The sequence below is a fragment of the Ambystoma mexicanum genome, chromosome 4q, assembly GCF_040938575.1.
Source record: "Ambystoma mexicanum isolate Mex_15411 chromosome 4q, UKY_AmexF1_1, whole genome shotgun sequence".
In the NCBI taxonomy this organism is placed as follows: domain Eukaryota; kingdom Metazoa; phylum Chordata; class Amphibia; order Caudata; family Ambystomatidae; genus Ambystoma; species Ambystoma mexicanum.
Window position 1 is genome coordinate 1,062,404,700 of NC_090928.1, and position 26,372 is coordinate 1,062,431,071.

At 45.5% G+C, this 26,372-nt stretch overlaps 1 protein-coding gene across 2 annotated transcripts in view; it reads left to right on the forward strand.

Annotated features, from left to right (window-relative positions):
- BROX (BRO1 domain and CAAX motif containing) overlaps window positions 1–26,372 on the forward strand; it is a 904,523-nt gene that overhangs the window by 448,613 nt on the left and 429,538 nt on the right. For both annotated transcript variants that reach the window (XM_069608616.1, XM_069608615.1), the window contains one exon: window positions 1,344–1,439. In XM_069608616.1, the coding sequence (XP_069464717.1) occupies window positions 1,344–1,439 (96 nt within the window). The remainder of the gene's footprint in view (window positions 1–1,343; window positions 1,440–26,372) is intronic.

The window sequence follows — 26,372 nt, forward strand, 5'->3', positions numbered from 1 at the left end:
CAGTACATACTTTTGTACGTCACTACTCCCTCGATTCCATCCGGGGGCAGGATCTGGCCTTTGGCAAGGCGGTCCTTTACTCCGCAATTTGATTGGGCATTCTAAATTTCTGTTTTCTAAATTCTTTTCCCACCTCCTTGCATTGGTACTGCTTTGGGAGTCTGTCATAGATATGGAATACGTCGGAGGACCCAATCCCCTCGAAGAACAAGTTACTCTCTTACCTGGTAACGTTCTTTTGATGGGATGGTCAGACGACGTATTCCATATCGCTCCCTCCCTGCCTTCCCCGCTACAGAATTTCTTATGCGATTGCAGCGTACGTTTCCGCAAGGCTTTGTGTGGTCAGATTGGCAGAAGACTGGTGCCACACGTTCTGGGAAAAAACTACAACTGAGGCTATGGGCGTTGTGCGTCCTACTAACATCCAGTGACGTCGGCCGTCGGAGGAGGTTCGAGGGCGGCGTATCGAGGTCATTGACGCAGGACGCAGACGCCGAAAGATTTTCCGAAGCTGCACAGCTGTGGTGATTACTGTCATAGATATGGAATACTTTGTCGGACCATCCCATCGAAAGAACATTACCAGGTAAGAGAGTAACTTGTTCTTCGAGGGGATTGGGTCTATCAATGACTCTGCAAACTTCCTGTCTTTCCTTTCCATGGCTCTCAACACCACGTCACCCTCAAGTTCTTTATCCATCTGGACGCTTGCTTTTCTCCTCTAAGCACTATCCTCCTCTGCACTACCATCAGCCGCAAATTCTTCACCATATCTGTGTACCACCCTCCGCTACTATACAAGAATTGGCTGCTTTGATTGCAATTCCCCCTTTCCTTGCCTCTTGCTCCAGCTCTCTGGACTCCTTGGTCTGATCTCGTAGGTCTCTCTTCTACCTTACAGTGTCCTAAACCTCTCTTTGAATCCTTTGAGGTGTCCTCTAACTGTCTCCCAATAAGCTCTTGTCTCCAAGCTCCCGATCCTATTCCAAACACCCACATTGACAGACTGAGGCTGTTTGCTGTCCTTTTATAAGGATATTTTCCCGCCTTCTGGCATTTCTCTAGTGAAAACGGATTCAGGTGTTTTAGCTGTTTATGGGGGTTAGCTGCTGGGCTCAGCTTGGGGAGGCACCCTGACCTCTTGGCTGGGGATGTTGTTGCAGTGTATAACTATTAAGGGCCAAATACGTTTACTATTTACTTGATAATTGCTGTCGGTATGGGAGGTGATAAATATTAAATGTTTTTGTGTGAAAGATTGTCAGACTTGTCATGCATTGTATTTTAATTGGCTCTCTCTTCATCTGTTTGAAAACTAATGAAAGTGTTCTTCTTGGCAGTTCTCAGCAGGATGCAGTTTTTGAACTAACTTCCATGGGGTTTAATGTTGCTTTGTGGTACACAAAGTTTGCATCACGATTGGCTGGAAAAGAGGAGTAAGTATTCTTTTTAAAGGTTGTGCGGGTGTGTTTTGTGTATCTGGTGTATTGGTCGATGAAAGCCTTGTGTCAGTATGAATGACCATAAATTCTACCACTTTTAGTGAAACACCCAGTATGTTCCTAACAAAGAGATATCATAATTCTTGCTTGATTAACTTGGGTGTGTGACTGTTAAAGGGGGCATTGTATTTACTGATGTTGAAATAAGTGCATGTTCATGGCGATTTAAGGGGGTGATTTTCTTGCCAGCCATGAAATAAGTCCTATTTTCGCTAGAAAAATGTCTTGCCTATATGATAACTGCCCAACACTGCGTATCATAGATTGGTTTAATACTTAATGCTTTCATTGTTAATAGCTCTGCCTATAAATGTTTCTTATCAAACATATTTCTATTCCTTTTAAATATTTGTTAGGTTTATCAAACGTGATTATAAAAAGAGGAATGCATATGGAAAAAGGAAACTACCAGAACACATTAATCAGGATTAAAGTGCACTCCCGTCCCGCCCAGCTACATTTTATTTATTTATTCATGAATGTATTTATTTATTGTTCGCATATTTGTCACTTATACAGGAAGTAAATACTGTTTCAAACCGCCCACAGGGCAACAGGGAGGGGACATGGGAGAGAAATACAGTAGAAAACACAGGAATAACGCACAGTCTGTAGGAGTGTGGAGACTGTGATACTTTGGCTTGCCTTACTGACTACACGGACCCTATTTCCAGGAGTGAGTCTTTTTTCACTACCAATTGGAAGAGGAGGAGCATTCGACTCTTAGCATTCGATTCTGCCGCAGAGCGGCGCGGAGTCGGTGCAGAGTCTCCAGGAGTCTACAGGAGTCGGCGAGGAGTCAGCTGCTCCCTCGGATTTGTGTCAAGTAAGCTTGTTAATTCCCCACTGATTAGCATTGTGTCATCAGCCCCTGAGACGGACTGAGACAAACTGAGGTGAGCCATTTTGTGTTTCCTTTCTGCTGCTTCAATCATTATGGTTGCATCCACCGGCCCACTCATCAGACATCGGGCCAAAACATGCCCTCTCCCCCACAAAGCTAAACATCACCTCGGCCCCTCCACACCACATCCTCCCCCCCTCTCCCTGTCAGATGCCACGCCTCGCGCCCACATACACTCAAGTTGAAAGCAACTGCGATTTCGAAAGAACAGAGTCGGAAATAAAGCCTCACAATCAGTTCGGCAAACCCTATAACGACGAAGAGAAAGAGACAATAGATTCTGTAACACAGACTAGAAAACCTGAAATAATTAACACGAAAACTGGAAGCGCTCAAGATTCCAGAGATAAAAATGACGACACTCAGTTTCCAGCAAGGTCAGAAAAAGAACCCTTTATTACCAAAAAACACGATGCATAACCACCTAAACACAAGTCCAAGAAGACAAGACCAAATTCTTGTGTATTGCCAATTGCGAATAATTCGAGTGGAAAAAGCGATTTAGTGCATAACTTGCAAGACCTAAAAGAAAGTGAACACAAGAGCACTGCACACTTGGACACTGACAAAGACCATATCAAACGTAAATTAAGCAAGGGGTGGTTTACCTAATATCTGCGCCCAAAACACTATTAAAACTGCTGTTTAGCGTACATTTTAATTAATGAAAATTTGAACAGCCTGACACGTGTTTCGAGCCAAAAAACTTGTCATCAGAGGCTGGAAAATTGGTACATGATTATACAAGAATTCATAAAGTTAAATCTACCAAACATAAATGAACACAATGAGTTGATATTGGTTTAACAACAACCACAAGTCCAAACGAAAAACACAAGTGTGGCAAAACCCACAAAATGAATGGTCATAAATCAGCCAGAATTAATGAAACGGGTGTATACAGAAAATTAATTTTTACACAAATCATCAGAATACACATTATAAAAAAGGATATGATGTGGTGCATCCGCAGTTGCCAAAGTCGTCGTAGATTATGTAATATAACAAGGAAACAAAAAGTAGCATAAATGGCATCAGTTGATCGGCCAAGAAAATATTAGCCAGTAGCATAAAAGGTATTGTCTCTCCAACACTATGAGAATACAGAATCAAAACATTTCTGAACAATAAGTTACCTTGTATTCCTTGTGAGGTGGGTCAACCTAACTAAAAGAATTCATATGTAGATAATATAATGTTGTAGAAAAAAGGCCACATGTCAGAAAAGGAAATTACTTCTATTAAAAACAATAATACCAAAAAATATGTTTGCTTACCAATGTGTTAGTTCATTACCAGAACCATAAAATATTGTGAGCTCCTCTGTAGGAGAAAGACAAACAAAATACACTCAGAGTGGCTAACTGGTAATTAGATTAGGTTAATTGCTACAATAAAATAATAAAACCGTGCAAAAAAATGTATTCGGGGAACATAACTAAATATATAACACTTTCATTGGGTAAGGATACTGCAGTCAGGTGGAACCAAGCTAGTTGAAAAGAGAACAAGGGGGAAAGGGCAGAAGGGAAGGAGAAAGGGCTAATTAGAGATTAATGCTGGATTAGTAGAATTAAGTGGTCACATGCGTAGCCCCTCAGACTGATTGTGGAGTCCAGGGGCTTACGCGAAAGACCCAAACTTCCCAGCGTCTCCGCCTATGTGGACTGGAGCTGAAGCTCCGTAGTTCAGCGTTCGGCATAAATAAACATTGTGGCATCCATGTCAAAAGCTAGAACGTTCGTAGGGCTGTGTATATGTCAATTGAGAGCTGCCATGTTGAGATACCAATTACTCGCGCATACCGCGCTTGTGTGAGATGTAATTGCGATTTGACTGTGATGAGTAAAAAATAAAAACAGAAATTGACTAGTGACTATTTAATCGGTGCAACCTGAATTAATTGTTAATAAAACAGACTGTGAGGTATGATTAGGGGGACACCCATAAACGTTAGAATTAGCAAAAATTCAATTAAATAGAAACCATAAGGCTCCGAAATTGAGCAACCGGCGTAAATAGACATCGCAATATTCATGTCAAGACTGGGGAATCATATGGCTATACATGTGACTCTTGAGAGTCACATGTTGGAATTACAGTTGGTCGCGCATGCCGCGTTTGTGTAAAATGCAATTGCACTTTGACAGTGATAAGAAACAAATGGAAAGCAGGGAAATGGCTGATGGCTATTTATGATTAGTACAATCATAAACTAAATCTGTTCATAGGACTATATGCAAAGTAATGCATATGAAGACCCAATACATATATGGTACACTCGTTATTTCTCTGGGTAATATACTTGTTCCCTTGTGTCCTTATACCATATTCTCAGCTAAGCCGCATGTCTAGGAGCTGTTTGACGTGGAAAGATCCTTGAACGTGAAGGATTGTGATTATAAGTACATAGAGCAAAAGACTGCTAAAGACTTTTAAATTGCCAAATGGTGAGATTTGAGTACTGATCTACCAATTGGGGTAACATTTGTGGTTTGCATCAAGTTAGAGGAACACAGATAGTTCATGGTCAGTGTTAAGACCGTGTGCGACCGTGCGATATTGGCAAATGAGTCTGGCTTCCAATTGGCTCCATTTTAGGGTTAAGTTCCCACCACGTTGAAGCAGTGAAACTTTTACCATGCCGGCGAATCTGATATTAGACTTGTCTTCAAGTTGGTGTTCCTTTTGCCAATGTGTTGCCAATGGGTATTTAGACTCCTGATTAGCAATAGTGGACAGATGTTCTCATATTCTTATCTTCAGTGGTCTGATAGTACTGCCAATATAGTGCTGACCGCACACACATAAAATGCAATAGACACAATATTTTGAATTGCAATTAATGAAGGAGTTAATTCGATGTGAACCCAATTTATCAAAGTCTATTGTGTTAGTTACTAGTGCATAATCGCACATTGAACATCTTCTACATTTGTGGAAACCATAGCTGCTGGTCTGGCTTAGCCAGGTCTTTGTTGAATGTTCATTTTCCATAAATGACGGTGACAGAATATTTTTTAGATTTACTGCTTTACTAAAGATAAAGCTAGGGTGGGGATCTAGCCAGGGTGTGATATCATGGTCAGGTTTGAGTACATGCCAGTGTTTTTTAACAATGTTATACAAATCTGAACTATCTGCATTAAACCTTGTAATTAATTGGACTTTGTTACTATAGGGTACATTCTCTTTGGTTTTGGGAGTGAGCAGTTCCGTTCTCTTCAGACTCATAACTGATTCTTCTGCTTTTTTCACAACATCCTTATCATAACCTCTTGTTAGAAATTGTCTACATATAAACTGACATTCTTCTTTAAAGTCAACATTACTCGAACAGTTCCTTCTGGCTCGAATGAATTTGCCTTTCGGTATATTCTGGATAACAGATTTCTTATGACAGCTAGAAGCATGCAACACAAAATTCACTGATGTACCTTTACGAAATGTTTTTGTTACAAGTTTGTTATCAATTAAGCTGATCATAAGGTCTAGGAAATGTATGCTAGTGTAACTGTATTCATAAGTAAATTGAATTCCCCATGTGTTGGTATTCGGAAAAGAAACAAAATCATTCAGGCAATCCACTGTACCAGTCCATGCCATGAGAACATCGTCAATGTAACGCTTCCAAATCTGAATATGTTGTACAAAGGGATTATTAACAGGTGCAAACTGTTGTTCATAATGATGCATGAAAATGTTGGCAAGGGCCGGGGCATAGCTCGCACTCATCACTATACCAATTGTTTGTAGTAGACTTTATTAAATAAAAACACATTGTTAGAGAGTGCGAAAGATAGACATTATTTAACCATTTCTATTTGGTCAGAAAATGATGCCGAATGACCTGTGAAGATAGAATCAACACTTGCAATTGCTTTAACATGATCTATTGAAGTGTATAATGCCTTAACATCAAGCGTTACTAAAAGTAGTCCAGATTTGACATTTGAGTTCTTCAAGTATCTGTAATGTGTGCATAGTATCTCTAAGGTAAGTCGGTATGGTAATTACTAATGGAGACAGGCATTCATTGATATACATAGATAGAGGTTCCAGTATGCCTCCTCCACCACTAAGTATTGGTCGACCTTCAGGTATGGTATCTGTAATGCACACATGAACCCACCGCAAACCCGCAAACATCGATGTGTCAAATGAACACCGAAATGAGACAACATACAACTCTGAGAAAAACCTTCAAATAAAAGGTCTGGACAAATCTCTAAAGTCAAACATAAACCTGTGGAGTCTGCATCAAAGATAGGATAGGTTGGCGGTACTTAACACTACCTGTAGCAAGTTAAGTACTAGCACTTGTCCCTTGTCTGATCATTTTTTTGTGGACTTCCTATTAACGGTGCCATTCCCAGTGAAAATAAAAAACAAGCAACCTGGCCTTATGTTGCGGAATCTAAAACGCATTACAGTAGAAAACATCGAACCTCTGCTTAACACTTCTTTGAACTTTTCAACTGAAATGTCGTCACAGGCCATGGCTGCTGCTCTAATTAATAATTTATCTAGCATATCAGAGAAGCTTGCACCGCTGAGGCAAAAAAAGCAAAATCAAGAGGATAATAAAAATAAGGCCTGGTTTTCCGAGGAACTTGGAAAACAAAAAAAACGCATCTATTAAAGCATTTCATGCATGGAAACACGAACCCGAACTGGACCTCCTAGTATCTTATAAGAGCATAGTAAGAGATTACAAAAACGCCATTCTCTAAACTAAAAGAAACTACCATAATAATCGCATTAGTATTTTTTTTTATATTTGTTTATTAATTTCTAGGTTTAATAACAAAGTACAAAGCAAACTGTAATTTGTGATACATCTTGGAGTCTTATGTTGCATTTGTCCCCCCAGCACCCCCCCTTGGTCCAACTTTAATGTAAACCCCTTTAAACTAAAACAAGCTACATAAAACTAGTCACAGGCAGTAATTTGCATGTTCCTCGGCGAGGTGATTCTAGTGGCTGATTTGCGACTGGTTGCTGTTCTTCATCCGCATTCCCTTTTCAGCGCCACTCGTACTTGCACTGAAGGATTTCTGGGGAGCTGTACAAGTCTTGTAACACCTGGTTCCATGTCGTTATATCTATGGAACTTTCCCTCCTTCCGGCTTGTAACGCTTCTTGCCAGACTGCCGTCTCTGCAGTGGTCCATCTTTGCAAATCCTTCCACCATATCCCAAAGTCCGGTGCTGTTTCCTTCTTCCACGCCATTGCTATTTGCCTTTTGGCTAATACCCACGTCAGGTTGATCAACTTTGCCATTACCTTGTTTTTATACGGAAAGGAGTAGATTCCAAGCAATCAGGCTTCCATTGTCCACGTTTTCCCTTTTAACCCCCTACCCTTCAGGTGTTGTTCAATCTCCATCCAGTAGGAACAGATCTTCGGACAGTGCCAAAACATGTGGCCTAGATTGGCATTTTCCTCACTGCATTTTGGGCATCTTTGGGTGGTAGCTCCTGGAAATTTAGCTATTCTCTCCGGAGTGAGGTACGCTGGTTGGAGTATGTAGAATTGCTCTTGCTTAAATCTGGCATTTCTTGATACGTGTTTAGGGTAGGGCTTTGCTTTTTCCCAGTCCCTGTCTGTTATTTCTTTCCCCAACATTCGCTCCCAGTCTTGTTTCCCTTTGTCTTTGGGTAGTTCCGCTTCTTTCATCTAGTAAATTCTGGATACTGTGTCCCCCTTCTGTTACGTTGTATAGGAGACCAAGTGTCGGGTTTTCTGTTGTCGCTCTGTTGGGGTTGGCCACTTAATCTTTATTTGTTTGAGGTGCCTTGCATAGTTTTATATATTTGCCTCCATGTAAGTCGTGGGAATAATTTCATTAGTAATGCCAAGTCAGACACCAAGAACATATTTCAGATATTAAAAGAACAGGAGACTACTCTAGGCCAATTAGTAACAAACAACAAACACTGGTGCCAACTTATTCCAGACAGACTCCAAAACAAGCTGCATAACATTCAGACGGCAATGCTTGAGAAAGAGAAGATGGTACCAATCGCTTCTGTTATGGAATCAACTAAAGTCCATTCTCGGGACTCGGCTGTTCCTCTCTTTAATATTCACCCCATAACTGAGATTGATTTAACCAAAATCATCGAACAGATGAAATCCTCTCATTGCAGGGGAGTTGCATGCTCATCCATGATACTCAAAACCTGTACCCCTCGCCTTCTTAAGGCAGTTTGTATCTTTATAAATGCTTCTTTGAAGGAGGGTAAGGTGCCGGATGAGCTAAAACAAACCATGGTTACTCCCATCCTTAAGAAACCAGGGTTGGTTACGGATAACCCTCTTAATTTCCGTCCCATATCGAATACTACGTTTCGACTTAAGATATTGGACAGGGTCGTATATAGTCAAATTGCTGAGCATCTAGACCTTCATCCTATTCTTCACTCCCATCAGTCTGGATTTAGAAAACAATTTGGCACAGAAACATCACTTCTGGAGCTGAAATCTAAACTCCTAGCTCAGTTGGATAAGAGTGCACTCTCTTGTTATGTCTTTAGACCAATCGGATGCATTCGATTAAACAGAGCACACCATTCTGAATTCTAGACTGAGGGAGGTGGCCAATTTCTCCGACTCTGCGGCATCTTGGATTGCCTTGTTCCTCAAGCATAGATGCAGTCGAGTCTGTTCCGAAACAACAGAAGCATTATCAGTCCCAGTACTCTATGGAGTTTCCGCAAGGGCCCAGCACATCACTGTGTCTATATAACCTCCTTATGGCTCCTTTCTTCTTTATGTTAGAAGAGGAGGGGGTTGCGTTCTCAAACTATGCAGATGATACTCGGTGTGTAGTCCCTCCAACCGGCGTCCACGAGCAGGATGAGCTTGAAGTTAATAGAATCTTCACGCTAATTGAGGAGTGGATGTTGGACAACTATCTAGCCCTCAACCGGAATAAGACTGAGCTCATGATTGTGGATAGTTAACACGCGCTGCACAAACTTAACCAATCTTACAGCTCATTTAAATTAGGAGATGACATGATAACCCCTCTGCCCTAAACAAAAACTTTGGGAGTGACTCTCTATCAGACACTAAACATGCGGGGACATGTCATTTCGGTTGTCTCATCAGCAGTTTATTATGTTAAACTACTATCACATCTGAGACCCTTGATTTCCCGGGAAAGCCCAGAAACCATTGCTCGGGTTATAATAGGAGAACAAAATTGATTATTGTTGCAGCCTTTTGCTGGGCGTTTGTATGCGAGACTTGCATATGCTCCAGGTGGTACAGAATTGGGCAGTGAGAGTCGTCATTGGCCTCTCTATGCAAGATCACGTATAAGAGGCCAGGCACTCTCTTCACTGGCTACCCATTGAATCAAGGATTACATTTAGGGTCCTGGATATCACCTTCAAATGCAAACTACAATGTATGCCACCATATCTACAGAGTTACATTAAGGACAAGGTGAATACAAGAGCATTGAGATCTGGCATGCAAAATTATCTAGTGCAACCAAGATCTAAAACATCTAAAGCCGAGAATGGAGCCTTCTACTTAAAAGCACCTTTCCTTTGGAATCAACTGCCAGTTTATATGCGCAGTCCTAATTCGCTATAGGCCTTAAAGAAAGACTTGAAAACGCTTTTATTCACCTGAGTAGGATTAATCTGATAGTGCCGTAGCCATAATAGCCCTCAGTCAGAGTCCCTGTATACCCGTCTCAGATACTCATCCACCTTGATGTTCGGTCCTTTGTCTGTATGTACAACTTGTCCGCGCCTTCATGCCTGCAGGTCTATAGTGCGCATTATAAATGCTATGTAATGTAATGTAAGGAAGAAAATCAAATCTGATCAGTTAAAGCTACCTTTATTCATAGATCCCAGAAACCATCTTGTAAAGAATTCAGTTAACATAGAGAGATCAACAGAATATAATGATGGGCTGATACTGAACAGAACAAACCTACTGCGATGAATACATGCTATTCCCTCGCTTCACACTCTTAAGATCTGAAGACATAAAAGTAGTAGAGTTCCCAAGAGACAAAAGAACTGACCACATAGAGATTCAACTCATCAACCAACAAATTGCAGACAAGTCCTAGCTGCCACCAAGCAGTTCAGACATCTAGGCTTCAAATGTACTGCCAACTTCAACATGGCCTGTGTACACCTAGTTACATCTAACAAATTAGCCCAAACTGACAGACGACAAGAAAATGATAGACCGAGGACAGAAATGCGCCTGTCTCCAAAAAGGAACTGTGACCTTCCTGTAAGAAATACATGGGTACGAATAAGTACAAGGAGCTCAACAAATTCTGATACAACAATTCACAAACCACACACACCAAAGAGGAATCAAACGTGGAAAACTCAAGATCATGGTCAAATGAAAACTCATTTATAACATCTCCGAAAGAAGAATAATGTCAGATAAATGTATGCTCATGGAACACTAGAGGACACTCATATTTGTTCAGGAAAGATAATCACTAACTACTAAAATATGAAATAATTTGTCTTCAAGAGACTTGGCTTATCAATCAACCCATATGCGATGGATACATGAATTGCATCAACCCTGCCATTCTAGGAACAAAAGGGAAAGCAGATGCCAACCTACACCTGATTGAATCTTATAATCTTAATCATTGGATTCAAATAACTCTGCTAAACCACGTCCAAATCCAATTGATCAATAATCCGAAAGCAAAAGAACAGGAACAAATCAATATTATAAATATATACTGGAACTCTGCGGCAATGAGCGACGTCATGTTCCTAGATGAGGTCCTGATAAATATAGACAAACTCCAAGCGAAACATAAACACCTAGACATGATCATCTGTGGTGATCTGAATATTCATTTATTCTATCCCAATGGTGTGAAAAAAAAAGTTCAATAAACTTGAACCTAAAGCCAAACAGTGGGCAAAAGAAATAATAAGGAAAAATTCTAACCCAATAAACGGGAAAACACAAGGAGACACTATTCAAGAGGTGACTCTAAAGCTTATCTAGAGTATATGTATGTATCCACACACATTCTGGAAGAAACTCTAAATCTGGCAGTCATTCTGGCGAGTCAGAGCGGCCATCACAAGATCACGCTGACTTGGTAGCCAGCTATCCGCCTTTGACGAAACAAAGAACAAACAATATTGAAATCAACATAGGGTAAAATAGACTGTGAATTTCTGCCCTATAGATAAATACGCTAAAAGAAATGTTCTGCAATTCCTCCAAACCTGAAAAAGGAAAAATAGAATATGAATTGATACGGACTCCCTTCAAATTCCATCCGACATATAGAGACAATGCAGAACCAGAACATACTCACTTCTACAATTACTTGATTGTTGCCAGGAAGAAACAGCAAGGAAAGAGAATAACTGCTGCCCGTAAAATGCCATTTGATGAAGCAACAACATTAATTAAAAACCTGAAATTAAAGTACCGCAATTGGATGAAAAACATGTGAGCCACTCTCACCCAGAATGATGCTGAATCAATGTTGAAAGCATTGAGAAATAAGAACACAAGAGACCTATGGAATCTCCTCAACAGAAATTCAGTTAACCAACAGAGGATGATCATAGACATCCCAGAGACTGTGGATAGCTTATATTTCCCAGCTCTATTACCAACCCCCAGACCAAACGGAGCAGCTCCTGAAGTCACCAGAATGTGGAAAGAACTGGTATAACAACTGGGACTGAATGAAGAAATCCTCACTCGTATAAAGCAACTTAACAGCTCCAGAGCGCTAGTCCCGGACGGCCTTAGCAACAACATTATAAAGAAACATCCCGAAGTCTGGGTAGAGAGAGCGCTGCATGGGAATCTTCACACTGATCGCCAAACATAAATATGTTCCGAAAACGTGGAAATCAGCAACCTTATTTCCTGTATTCAAACAAGGCTACAGAAATCAACCTAAAAATCACAGACCTCTGGCAATGCTTGATCGGATGGGAAAAATCTTCGCCTCAATGCTATTAAAAAGACTGACAGAGTGGGCATAAAAACAAATGGAATACCGTTAGTTTGTTTGACACAAGATGGAGTTGTAACATCAGAGATCCAAACAGGCAGGGGACTCAAACAAGGCTGCCCCCTGGCAGCAACACTTTTCAATTTCTATCTTTTTGATCTCACTGGAAATTAAAATAACATTCTCCAGCATGGGGTCTGGCATGGATTCACATGCTCATGAATCTTCCCCGTCGTCAGGCTGGGAATCCTCGGTAAAGAAAAAAACAGTATCAGTTTCGTTTCTGATCTGTCTTTCTTAGTAACCAATCACTGGTCTCTGGGTCATACTGCGTTTTGCGCTTTTTCAAAGAGATTTATCTCATTTTTCGGTTTAATCGAGCCTCAAGCTCCACCGTTTCTACTTCCGATCCACGGGCACCCGTTTCGGATTAATCTATGCCCCTCAAGGGTGAAGCTTTCGTCGAGTTACGCTTCTTGGAGGTTTCCAGAAATTTCTGAGGCCTACCTCGTGGACGAGAAGAACATGGCCCAAGAGAAGGGAAGCTCGACTCCCGGCAAACTGTTCAGGATCTGCCCTGGATGCAACCTACAAAATGTGTTCAAGGAGGACGAGCATTCGCAATGCCTTTATTGCCTCCACGAGGACAAAACGCACGTGGAGAAGGACTGTGCGTTTTGCATGTCGGATCGGACTATGAGGGATCGCCGGACATGCCTCCAACTATCCGCGGGCACCGCGAGCGCCGAACGGTCGGGCTCCTCGGCTGCCAGGCAGGGCGCACCTTCACCGACGCCATCAACCGCGAGCCAACGCTCTGGCTCGGGGAAGAGAAAATCAGAGAAACCGGCTAAGCTTCTGGAGAATCCCCGGTTGATCTCGAAGGACCCGGCCGAGGTGGAGCGAGGCGGTGACCCTCCCCCTAAAGTGAAGGCCTCAAGCGCGCCTATGGTGGCAAAGGCCCTGATCCACCCGGCTAAGGCCTCTATCGAGGGAGTTGCTGCGGCCCTGGCGAAGCCTTTGGAGGCTATCCCAGTGGAGGCGACCTCGGGGCCTAGAGTTTCCCTGCCTACGCAGAGGGAATCCTCTTTTAAGCCCATCGAGAAGACCCCCGTGAAGACCCCGGTGGAAAAAGAGGTGGGGGGGCCGGTGGCCATTACGGACATGGACACAACCTCCGAGGAGGAACTGACTGAGAACTGGGAAGAGGCCCGGTCCCACAGGAGAAATCCCGACGAGGGGGACGACGAGTGTGAGGGTGGCAACGACGACAAGGTTCCTGTGGATGAGGAGCAACCATCGTGCCCGTCACTCCTGTCGCAGCCCGAGCCGCAGGTCAACTCGGCGGCCATTTTGACGGCAATCCAAGCCTTATGCAAGGAGATAAGGACGAGACTGCCCCTACCCCCGACGGACGACCCGACTGAACCGGGTCCGTCGGGAAGCCCTCCAAAGAAGAGGAGGAGAATTCATCCAGTGCCCCTGCAGCCCTCACGGCCTTCTCAGCCTTTATTGCCTTCCCCGATCCCGAGGGACGACACGGAAGCAGACATGGCCACGATGGGGACGGATGACGACGGCGGTGACGACGGGACTGACCTCCTGTCTCCGATCCCTCGGGCGTCCCCGCCCGACGAGATTGGCTCCTTCCACACCATGATTGCCAGGGCATCCGAGCTTTTTCAGCTCTGCCCCGAAGAGAAGAAGGAAGGTTTCCTCTACCAACGGCGCAAGGCCAAGAGGAAGACGGTCCTCGCGGTGCCGTTGCTGGATGACATCTGGGACCAGGGACTTGCCCTTCTCAAGAACCCGTCCATGACACCTGCCAAGAGGGACCGGTACGAGAAGAAGTACCGGGTCCCCGACGTCGCCCCTTTGTGCCTTAGGGCACATCCGACCCCGGATTCGGTCGTCTCTGCAGCGGCCAAGAAGAAAGCGGGGGGGCATCGGCTTCATCTTCAACTTCCCCACCGGACGGCGAGGGAAAGAAGCTGGACGCCATGGGACGACGAGTCATCTCGTCAGCGGCGACGACGATTAAGGCGGCCAACGCCCTAGCGATTGTTGCCCGCTACGACAGGGAATTGTGGTACAAGATCGCCCCCCTGTTGGACTTCCTCCCAGACGACAAGAGTGCAGAGGCCCTGGCGATCCTACAGGAGGGTGAGGTGGCGTCAGACCACGCCATAACTGTGGCCACGGACATTGCTGACACCGGTTTCCGCCAGTTGGGCAACAGCGTTTGCCTTCAACGGCGGGGGTGGCTCAAGGCGACGGATTTCCGCCAGGACGTGCAATCCAAGGTTTTGGACATGCCCTTCGACAGGAAAAATCTGTTTGGAAAGACAGTGGATGAGTCGCTGCAGGCCATCAAGAGCGACACGGGGACGGCTCGGGCCTTGGGAGTTCTGCAGCAACGGTGACCCCCCTTTCGGAACTCCGGAGGCAAGCAAGGTGCCTCCAAAGGATTCGGCGGCGGCTCCTCGACCTACTGTCAAGCGGCCCGTTCCTCGTCGCAAGAAGCCTACAGGGGACGAGGCAAGTCGGGTGGATCTTGCCGTCGTCGCCAGGGAGGCCAAGGAAGCAAGGCTGCTTCCAAACAAGACTGGACCGGCCGTTGCGTTGGGCCCCCACCGAAGCACCCCGGTGGGAGGCCGGCTGGCGAAGTTCGTCAGCTTGTGGGAGTCCATCTCCACCGACCGTTGGGTGCTGGATGCCCTGCCCCACGGGCACACTCTGGAATTCCTAAAGAAGTGCCCCCGAATTCCTCCAGTGGCCAGGAAGGAAAACCACGTCCCTCAACTGCTGTTAGAGGTAAGGGCGATGCTCAAGAAAGGAGCCATCAAGCTCGTCCCAAAGAGGCTCCGGGGCTCCGGAGTATACTCAAGATACTTCCTCGTCAGGAAGAAGACAGGAGGTTGGCGTCCCATCCTGGACCTGCGTCGGCTAAACAAATACATCAAGGCACAGAAGTTCCGGATGGTCACCCTCCAGCACGTGCTGTGCCAGCTGGAGGAAGGCGAATTCCTATCGTCGTTGGATTTGGAGGATGCGTACTTTCACATCCCCATCCTAAAAGGTCACAGAAAGTTTCTCAGGTTCGTAGTCCAGGGACGGCACTACCAGTTCAAGGCCCTCCCGTTCGGATTGAAGTCTGCGCCCAGGGTGTTCACCAAGTGCCTTGCACCAGTAGCGGTGCGGCTGCGCCTGCAGGGGATCCACGTCTACCCCTACCTGGACGACTGGCTCATCCGAGCAGGGACAAGGGAGCTCGCCGTCGAACACACAGCGAAGAACGTCCAGCTGCTCACGGACCTGGGATTCTCCATCAACTTCCCCAAATCCCACCTGGTTTCGTCGCAGGTCGTGCTGTTTCTGGGAGCCAAGCTCAATACAGTGGCACGATTGGCCTCGTCGTCGGAGGAAAGAACGCAGGCCATCCTGGGCAAGGTACAGCGTCTGCTGGCCACGGACGTGGCCAGAGTGAGGTCCATCAAGTCCCTGCTCGGGATGATGTCCTCTTGCATCTATCTGATGCGCCTGTGCAGGCTACGGATGCGCCCTCTGCAGGAGTTCCTCGACGCCCGTTGGATGCAAGCGACGGACAGCTTCGAGGACAAGATCTCGCTCAACGAGGTATTCCGCCAGGCAATCCGATGGTGGGGCACACGCGCGCATCGGGCACAGACTTTCAGACCCCAGCATACCAGGCGACGGTAACGACGGATGCCACCCTGGAGGGGTGGGGAGCGCACACCGGAGATCTTCACGCGAGACGCCTGCGGCTCTCGGAGGAGAGGCCGCTCCACATCAACATACTGGACCTCCGAGCGGTGTTCTGGGCCGTCAAGTCATTCCTCCCATCCCTCAAGGGCAAGGTGGTGAGGATCTTCACCGACAACACCACCACGATGTTCTACATCCGGAAACGGGGAGGAACCAGATCCCCAGCCCTGTCCAAGGAAGCCCAGGATCTGTGGCACTGGGCCGTTGCCCAGGGGATGTTTCTGGTGCCATTCCATCTAGCAGGGATAAAAAACACCATCGCTGACTCACTCAGCAGGGAGCTGTGGTCGTACCACGAGTGGGAACTACGCCAGGATCAAGTGGATCAACTCTTCCGGTGATGGGGCAAACCCCAAATCGACCTGTTCGCGACGGCGACGAACTCCAAGTGCCAGAGGTTCGCCAGCAGGTTCCCCCAGCCGAGGAGCATGGGCGATGCTTTCTCGTTCCCCTGGGATGGCCTGTTCCTGTATGCGTTCCCGCCATTGCCGCTCAGGCTCATCAACCAACTCAAGAGGTCCCGGTGCAGGATGATCCTCGTTGCGCCGAGGTGGCCGAGACAGATCTGGTTCCCGGACCTTCTGGACTTGTCAGCGTCCCCAGCAGTCAAACTGTCGACGGACGCAGATCTTCTCTCTAGAGAAGGAGGCGCCATTCTTCATCACGACCCGGTGTCGCTGGACTTGCAGGCCTGGCTCCTGCAGCACTAGAGTTTGGAGGGTACGATATCCCGGCTGAATGCAGAGAGGTTCTTGCAAAGGCCAGGGCGTCCTCAACTGTCAAGTGCTACGGACACAAGTGGAAGAGGTTCTTTGTCTGGTGCCGTGCACAGAAGATTAACCCTCTACGGATTACTGCCCCTCAAGTGCTACCGTACTTACTGTCGCTGGCCAAAGCTGGACTAGCTCATGCTTCCATCAACATACATCTGGCAGCGATTTCCCAATACACCAGAACTTCAGGACAGTCATCCCTGTGGTCTCATCACCTGGTGAAGGAGTTTATGAAAGGACTGTTCCGATCGTTCCCGCCGGTGAAGGCTCCAGCCCCGGCGTGGGAGCTCAACGTGGTGCTGACCAGGCTCATGGGCCCGCATTCGGCTCAGTTGAAGTTCCTGTCGTGGAAGACCGCGTTCCTTGTGGCCATCACCTCCGCACGACACATGGGAGAGATTCAGGCCCCATCCTGCAAGCCTCCATACTTGACTTTTCACGAGACGAGGGTGGTGCTGAGGACGCACCCCTCCTTCATGCCCAAGGTGCCGTCGGACTTCCATCTCAACAAGCCCTTGGTGTTGCCAGTTTTCTTCCCGTCACCTTCATCGCCGGCCGAGAGGACTTTGCACTCACCGGATGTAGCTAGAGCGCTGAAGTTCTACGTGGACTGAAGAAGAGTTTTTGGAAGACATCACAGCTGTTTGTGAACTTTGGACATGTGAACCAAGGGACGGCTCTCTCGAAGGCTTCCATTTCCAGATGGCTCTCCGGCTGCATCATGCACTGTCATCGGTTGGCAAACTGACCGTTGCCTGGCCGTCCTAGTGCCCATTCGACCAGAGTGACCGCTGCTAGCACAACGTTCTTCTCTGGTGTGCCTCTGCTGGACATCTGCTGGGCTGCTACGTGGAGGTTGACGCACACCTTCACGAGATTCTACTGCGTCGACTGGGATTCCTGGGAGGAGTCCAGAGTCGGCCAGGCAGTGCTGCGCAACCTGTTCGCTTAAGGTGAGCCTGGTGAGGAGGTAAGAGATGCTTAATCTTGAGTTTTATGTAATGCTTAATGTTGAGCCTTGCCACCTCCCGTGGTTGTGCATGTTTGTACTGCTATGTATTCTTATATTAATGAGCATGTGAATCCATGCCAGACCCCATGCTGGAGAAGGAACACGTTACTTACCTGTAAATGTTGTTCTCCAGCATGGGTCTGGCATGGATTCACATGCGAACCCTCCCTCCTTCCCCTCTGCAGCTCTTCACTCGGTCATACTGCCACTTTACGTGCTACCAAATCTGAGGATGGCTGCCAGGGGCGAGGCTTAGGGAGAGGGCAGTCATTGGCTGGTGGCAGTATGACCCAGAGACCAGTGATTGGTTACTACTAAGAAAGACAGATCAGAAACGAAACTGATACTGATTTTTTCTTTACCGAGGATTCCCAGCCTGACGACTGGGAATATTCATGAGCATGTGAATCCATGCCAGACCCATGCTGGAGAACAACAGTTACAGGTAAGTAACTTGTTCCTTATAGCAAATCCGCCTATATTGCACGCTACTCACATACCTTATATTTTATATGCAGACAACCTTGTAATACTGGACAAGACAGATGTCGGCCTACCAAAAAGATTGCGGGCGCTTGAAAAGTATGTAGAGGAAAACGATTTGACAATCAACATCAACAAATCACAAGGGATGTCCTTGGGCCCTTGGAAAAATAGAAAAACAAAAGCAGTCCATATCCACCTAAAAGGGAAACAACTTGACCTAGTCAAATTGACAAAATAACTTGGCATTTGGCTCAACCAATTAGCAATTGAAAGCAATTGAAATACAATGGTCGGAACAGCTGAAAAACAAAGCTCGCTCTCTTGCCAGGCAAGGTTTGATCATGCATAAGAAATACGGCCAATTCTCAATGGCCCCTATAATCACAATCTACCGGCATAAAGGGGTTGCAATCTTAATGTACGGAAGTGATGCCATAATCAACATATCCCGCCAAATATGGAATATGGTTGAAGGAATCTTTTGGCGCAAGATCCTTTCTTTTCCGATGTCAAATCCAATGCCGAGAATTTGATTCGAATTGGCAATCCAATCCCTTGAATTAATTGTCAATTGGAAATACCTAGACCAGAGGTCGCCAAACGGTCGATCACGGGTGACTAGTAGCTCGCCTTAGCCTCTTCAGTCGCCCGCGCTGGAGATACTGAAAAATAAACACTTTCTTAAGTAACATTATTTAATGCTGTGTTTTCCGGCTATTTTCCGTGTTCAGGATCCGAACCCTGGTCGTCCCAATGGTGGCCGGGAAGCTTGGCTGCTGTGCCATGTGGCGGTGCTTGTAAATTCACTGCAGATGTCAGTATCATGTTCTGCTTCTGCAGGCCGCCTGTAGTACCACCGTTGGCCTTGTGCACCCCCACGACACTGTCTTGTTTAAGCAAGCTGCTCTTGTTTGGAAGAGATGTAAGAGGGCTTGGGCAGGATCATTATGACCACGCAGTGAAAATATCACAGTAGCACTGCCGCTCGCCTGGAAATGTTCAAAATAATATTTAAAAAATGATGCAATTTCTTTCATGTGGCTTCTGACCAAACTCCACATTGTACATTTCCACTTTAAATCACTTCCATGACATAGGTACACCCACTTTTAGTACATTAAGCAATCCATAGACACGCTGTACAGTAGAAGCCTACCAGGGTAGCTCAGCAGGTTGACAGACTGATGCTGAGAGTTTATATATTCAAAAATGCAGGTTAATTGTATGACATTTTGCAATGCATTATAAAAAAAGTCTATAAAATGTTTTTGGCCAGGGTATGGGTTGGGCTGGTTGCTTGCTTATATTCAGGGCAGAGGTGGGGATATTTCTGCCCCTGTAGTGAAAATCAAAAGTTGGCACCCATGAACCCACAGTTTAATTTACTAAAAACTGCTGTCAGCACAACAGAAGCATTTATTTGTGATTAACCAGTTTGACAAGCATATAACATCTTTATAAATATAACCTGTGCTAAAACACAGAGGGGCACACAAATAACAGAATATGCGTGGTGTCTGACAAAAAAAAACATTTCAAAGAAAACTAGTGAACGCAAGAAGCATTTTTCAATTTGGAAATTACTTTTTTTTTTTATGGAAGTGTGAAATGCACATTTGGAAAACACTAGTGTGCCTAGCATGTAGAAAGCCTACATAAAACGCAAAGGAAGGGGCACAAAAATTACAGGATATTTGTGTGGTAGTCCAACAAATATCTGTCTTTTTGAGATAGCTAATAATAAATATTAATGCAACAAAGAGGTTTTTGAAGTTCACAATATAATCGTGAAGGCATATGTTATTCCATCTCTTTATAGGGGGGAAATAATCGGGGCAAAAAAATATTGGTAAAAATTCTGAGGTTTATAAATATCTCCACCCCGATATCGCCCGCTAGTAGCTCTCCACTGTTGGCCTCCACTACAAGTAGCTCTAGCTAACGTAAAGGTTGGAGACCATTGACCTAGACCTTTACAGAAAGATCATCTCAGACTAAGACATTCCTGCTATCAAGATATTCGGATCTAAAACGAAAGCTTTGAATGACACAACTTTGAACAGATGGAAAGATTCCTGCCTCTGTCTCCTAAATAAATATGAGATAACAACTGAAACACTGATAAACAGACCTATGGAAGCAAAAAAAAGGATTCGACAAAATGACTGGATAATTCCCATTGGTGAGAAGGCACAATATCAAATGACAAACTCAATAGCGGAGGTAAGAGCGTTGAACGAATTACCACAATATCTAACAAAATTTCCCTGTAGTCAAACGAGGGACATCTTCCTCAGACTTCGTCTTCACGTCCTGCCGACTAATTAATATCTTGTGAAGACCAAAAAATTGTTTCCAGAGAACATAAACTGTAGATTTTGCAAACATTCTGTCAAAATCGAATCGATTCAGCACATCATAATGGATTGTCCTTCAACTCTGCAATCACAGGAAATTATTCTTAGACATGCTACCTCAAGAACGAGTAAAATACGATACCATTGAAAGATGGTCCCAGAAAGTATCCGGTAACAACACATTTCTTATCTTCAGGACAATCCAAATCTGGGAAAAAATTATGAACAACAAGACTTGTAATTCGAAATATGTGATTGAGCTACGATTACAATCATTTTCTCTCTTTTTCTTTTAAAATATCTAATATTGAAGATAAATGAAATGTTAAATGTTTGTATGCAAACTATAAAACATCTAATAAAAAAAAATGCTGGGAATCATTTTTGGGGAAATTCAGTTGGGACCTTTTTCTGTATCGTGGAGTCTTACGTTTTCACCCAGATCATGCATTAGACAGTAGTTTTAAACCGTGCATGTGCTGAGGAAGAATTCTCTTCAGTATTTGACTGCATCAGAGCCTGTGCTGACAGCCTTAGTCGCCAATTGCTCGTCTATGTTGGTGTTTTTAAGTTCCCAGATCATTGAATATTCTTTTCTGAACCAGATCCAAAGCCAGGTGGATACATTTGAAGTAAACGGCAGCAACTCAATCCATGACATTTGACTTTGAACTCAGAGATCAGGGATATAGTACTTGGTGTAGGGCATGTTATCCCGTAACAATACCTGGTGCTGGAAAAAAAAGTTCTTCTCTACTTTGCTGGTACATCATCAGTTTAAGATCCCTTTCCAGATCTGGGCGGATTACTTTACCTAGACCTTGTTCTTAAGGTATACGTTGATGGGGAATGTGTGAAGCTAGTGTAGAGGGCCCACCAATCCCTTACAAGTTGCCCTTCAGGAATGATGCAAAGAAGTTTTTTTTAGTACCAAAATGGCCAATCTTCTTTTATAATGCACAAACTGCAGAGGCCTAGTTCACCCTCTGTAAATAAAAAATAGGAGATGGTGTCAAGAATCGCTGACTTCGCCCTTTCTGGACGGCCTGGTCGCTCCGCCGCGCGCATCACAGCGCCCATTTTCACCTTCAACATGGACCTGCTTCCTGGATTGAACGTCTCGACCCTGGGCAGAAGCCACAGGGTTCTACCTGCCTGGGACTAACCAGCAGGGTGTCGTCAGGGGAGACTCGGCCATTCCTTCATGAGACCCGCACTACCAGAAAAAAGGAGAAACCCGTGACTACAAAGAAGAAGATAACCAAGACCAAACAGGTGAGCCAGGAGTCTGAGGATTCAGAATCTGACAGTTTGAGACGCCACAAACCTAACACTGCCCCCAGGATGGATCCCACTCTTCAAGATCTCTTGCAGGGTATGCAGCAGTTGTCAACCGAGGTCCAGAACCTCAAGGCGGACAATGCAGCCCTGAAACAACTTGTGTTGTCCAGAGATTCGGCTTACCAGGAGAGTGCCTCAGTGGGAGGCATTGTAGATAAATACGATGGCACACCAAAGGCGTTACGCTCCTTCCTTGGTTCATGTTTGGTACACTTCACGTTCAAGCCTTATAACTTTTCCACCCCCAGGGCTAAGGTTGGGTTTGTCATATCCCATCTTGCCGGTAATGCCCTAACCTGGGCTACGCGCCTGGTGGCTTCTGGAGACCCATTGCTGGACAATTATGATGGCTTCATTGCTGCATTTAGGGCAATGTTAGACTGTCCTGAACAGGTTTACTCCGCCCAAGAGAAACTGTTTGAGTTCCAACAAGGCAGCCAAGAAATGTTGTCATACGTGACTTGCTTTAAGCAACTAGCCAAGGATGCTGATTGGACTCCCGAAGCATGTTTTACCCTGTTTCGCCATGGCCTGAATGAGAAAATCAAAGACGAATTGGCTAGAGTGGCCAACCCTGGGACCTTCCAGGCCCTTTTGCACTTATCCTTACAGATCGATATTCGAATCCAAGAAAGGAAGGCAGAGAAAAGGAAAACACGGAGTCCTCTACAGAAGCTTTCACCGGTGTATCCAAGCCCCAGGGATCCACCTCATCATCCACCGCAGAACCTGAGCCTATGCAGTTGGGTACTCTATGAGGACCTTTGACTTCTCAGGAAAGGACTCGCAGAATTGACAGTGGTCTGTGTATGTACTGCGCATCTGACAAACACTTGGTCAGGAACTGCCCGATAGCCCCTCCAAGACGCTCGAGGAAACGCCAGCTCCCGATCCTGAACGGAGCCCAGCTCCGGGAGACAGACACATGCTCCACCTCTCCGGCCTCCTTGGGTCCGGCCTTCAGGAGTACTTTGGTGATTTTCCAAGTAACACTGACCATTAACAATAAAGAACCCTATCCCGTCCTGGCCCTGGTGGATTGTGGAGCCATGGGCAAATTTCTAGATGACGAATGGGCACAACAACATCAAATACCTAGGGAATCCAAGGGCATTATTCAAGCTGTTGAAGGGATCGATGGTAATCCCTTGTCATCTGGACCGATAACTCAACAAACCACAGAACTCTTGCTCTCTGTTCACAATCACCAGGAACTCTTATGATTCGACATTATAAAGGCGGCTCGTTACCCAGTGGTTTTGGGCATGCCATGGGTGCAAATACATAACCCTTATATCAACTGGGCAGCAGGGTCACTGTTCCTGGGATCTGAGTTCTGTCTCTCACATTGCCTTTCCCAGAAGGTATAACTCACCATACTCACCAATAGCGGAATGCCAGACCACCAACCACTAACAGTGTCGAATATCAATCAAGTACCTGAAGCCTACCACCAATTTTCAGACGTATTCTCCACGGGCATTTTACAGTCCTTGCCTCCTCACAGACCTGAGGATTGTGCCATAGACACCGAAAAGGAAGCGGTTATTCCCTTCGGCAGGATGTTCATCCTTTCAGAACCCGAAAAGAAAGCCCTGCGAGAATACTTGGACACTAACCTATCCAATGGAACCATTCGTCCTTCCAAATCACCTGCAAGAGCCTCTTTGTTCTTCGTACCCAAGAAAGACACCAAGGAACTCCGACCATGTTTGGATTACAGGGGTCTGAACCAGTGTATCCTAAAAGACCGATATCCCTTGCCATTTATGTCGTACATTTTGGAAGCCTATGTGGTGCAGTGATATTCACCAAGCTGGATTTGCGAGGAGCATACCATCTGATCTGCATAAAAGAGGGCGATGAATGGAAGACTGCCTTCCGAACTCCCTTTGGTCATTTTGAATACCTGGTAATGCCATTTGGTCTCGCCAATGCCCCTGCAGTATTCCAGCGTTTCATGGACCGAGTGTTCTCCGACATGTTGTTTTTATTTGTGATAGTTTATTTAGACAACATTCTGGTATACTCCAACAATCCAGCCTTACATCAAGAACATGTCACCTTGGTTTTGCAACGGTTGCGGGACCATCATCTATTTGCGAAACCCAAAAAGTGTATCTGTCACGTGTCCACTGTACGATACTTAGGGTTCATCTTAAGTCCACATGGGGTGGCAATGGATCCAGCCAAGGTAGATGCTATTACCTCCTGGCCTGCTCCTGCCTAGGTAAAACAAGTACAGTGTTTTCTGGGCCTTGCAAACCTCTACAGAAAGTTCATCCCGGCATTTCCATCCATAGTTCAACCCATCGTATATCTTCTGAAGAAAGACACACATTTTCAATGGTCATCAGCACAAGCCTTCCAGACATTAAAGGACAAGTTTACGCAGGGGCCCATCCTAGCTCAACCAGACATAACCAAGCCCTTCCTGGTAGAGGCAGACACCTCGGAATACATTATAGGGGCAGTTTTAAAACAAGAATCTGAAGACAACCAAGAACATCCCATTGCATATCTGTTCCCGGACATTGCACCCTGGTGAGACACATTATTCAGTCCTGGAAAAAGAGCTGGTCGCTATTCGTCAGGCCTTCATGGAATGACGCCATCTTCTCTTGGGTGCCAGATACCCAGTGCAGGTACGGACCGACCATCGGAACCTACAGATCCTGCAATCAATGGAATGCAGAAATAGCCGTCAGGCACGTTGGGCCTTCTTCTTCGCCCAATACCAGTTCTGCATTCAGCATGTACCAGGGACATCCAACGTTATTGCAGATGCCCTGTCTAGACGGGTGGATTACACATTAGAAGAAGCACAAATCTTCCCCACGATGTTTCCGAACATGGTGTTCATAGCCCAGGCCAACACGCTTTTGGACAAGGTAAGGTCTGAAACTCCAACTTCGGACCTTTGGAAGAATTCTAACAAAACTAATCAATGGGCTTTGTCCACCAAGGATGGATATCTCTTCAAGGACATGACCCTGGTAATTACCACGCAGACCATAAGAAATAAAATGATACACCTGTGCCATGATACCTACTATTCTGGGCATCGTGGAATCAAGGCCACCCTTCTAACTCTTCAGAGAAACTTCTGGTGGCTGAAGATGATCAACGATGTAGAGGCGTACAGCTAGGCATGTGCTGTTTGCAACCAGAATAAGATAGACAACCGGAAACCGGCAGGCCTCCTTCTCCAGCCAGATCTGCCATCTCGACCCTGGGAGGCAATAGCCACAAACTTTATAATGGATCTTCCTCCCTCCAAAGGAAATACTGCTATCATGGTCACCATTTACCTCTTTTCCCACATGGCCCACTTTACTCCACTGATCAAACTTCCTTCGGCGCAAGAGATGGCAGTGATTTTTGTGACATATCTTTCGACTACATGGATTGCCTACCAAGATCATTTCTGATCGTGGACCCCAATACGTCTCGAGATTCTGGAAGTATTTGTGCCAATTATTGGGGATTCAACACGCCTTATCATCTGGGTAATGCCATTGGTCTGGGGATGGTAACCAAAGGGTAAACCAAACCCTTGAACAGTATCTGCAGTGCTTTGCTTTCAAGGTGCAGGACGACTGGTCAGTTTTGATCCCTGTAGCAGAATTTGCGTACAACAACTCTGATCATTCCGCAACCAAGACCAGTCCCTTCTTTTGCAACCAAGGATTCCACCTGTCTGTCCTATCTACAGTCTTGCCTCATTCCAGTCCAGCTCCATCTGTTGATTCCTGGATATCTCAGTTGGTATCGACACAAAAAGACGTTAAAGAACATCTCGCAAAGGCCAGGATAGATGTTAAGAAATATGCAGACACCAAACGGCGTCCTACCCCATCTTATGTCTTGGGAGATAAGATCTGGCTGTCTTCCCGACATTTGCCCAGACACCTAAGGCCTAATAAACTGGCACCACGTTACTATGGACCGTTCACAGTGACTAAGATCATTAACCTTTTGGCCTTCCAACTCTGTATTCCAGTTTCATGGAAAAGAATACACCCCGTCTTCCATTCATCCCTTTTGAAACCTCATCAGTCTACCTGGACAGCTCTTCGACCTCCCCCTCTTCTCATTGATGATCAGATTGAATTTGAGGTTTCCAGGATATGTGAATCAAGATACAGAAGAGGACGTCTACAGTACCTTGTGGAATGGAAAGGTTATCCACCCAGTGATCCTAAATGGGAACCCGT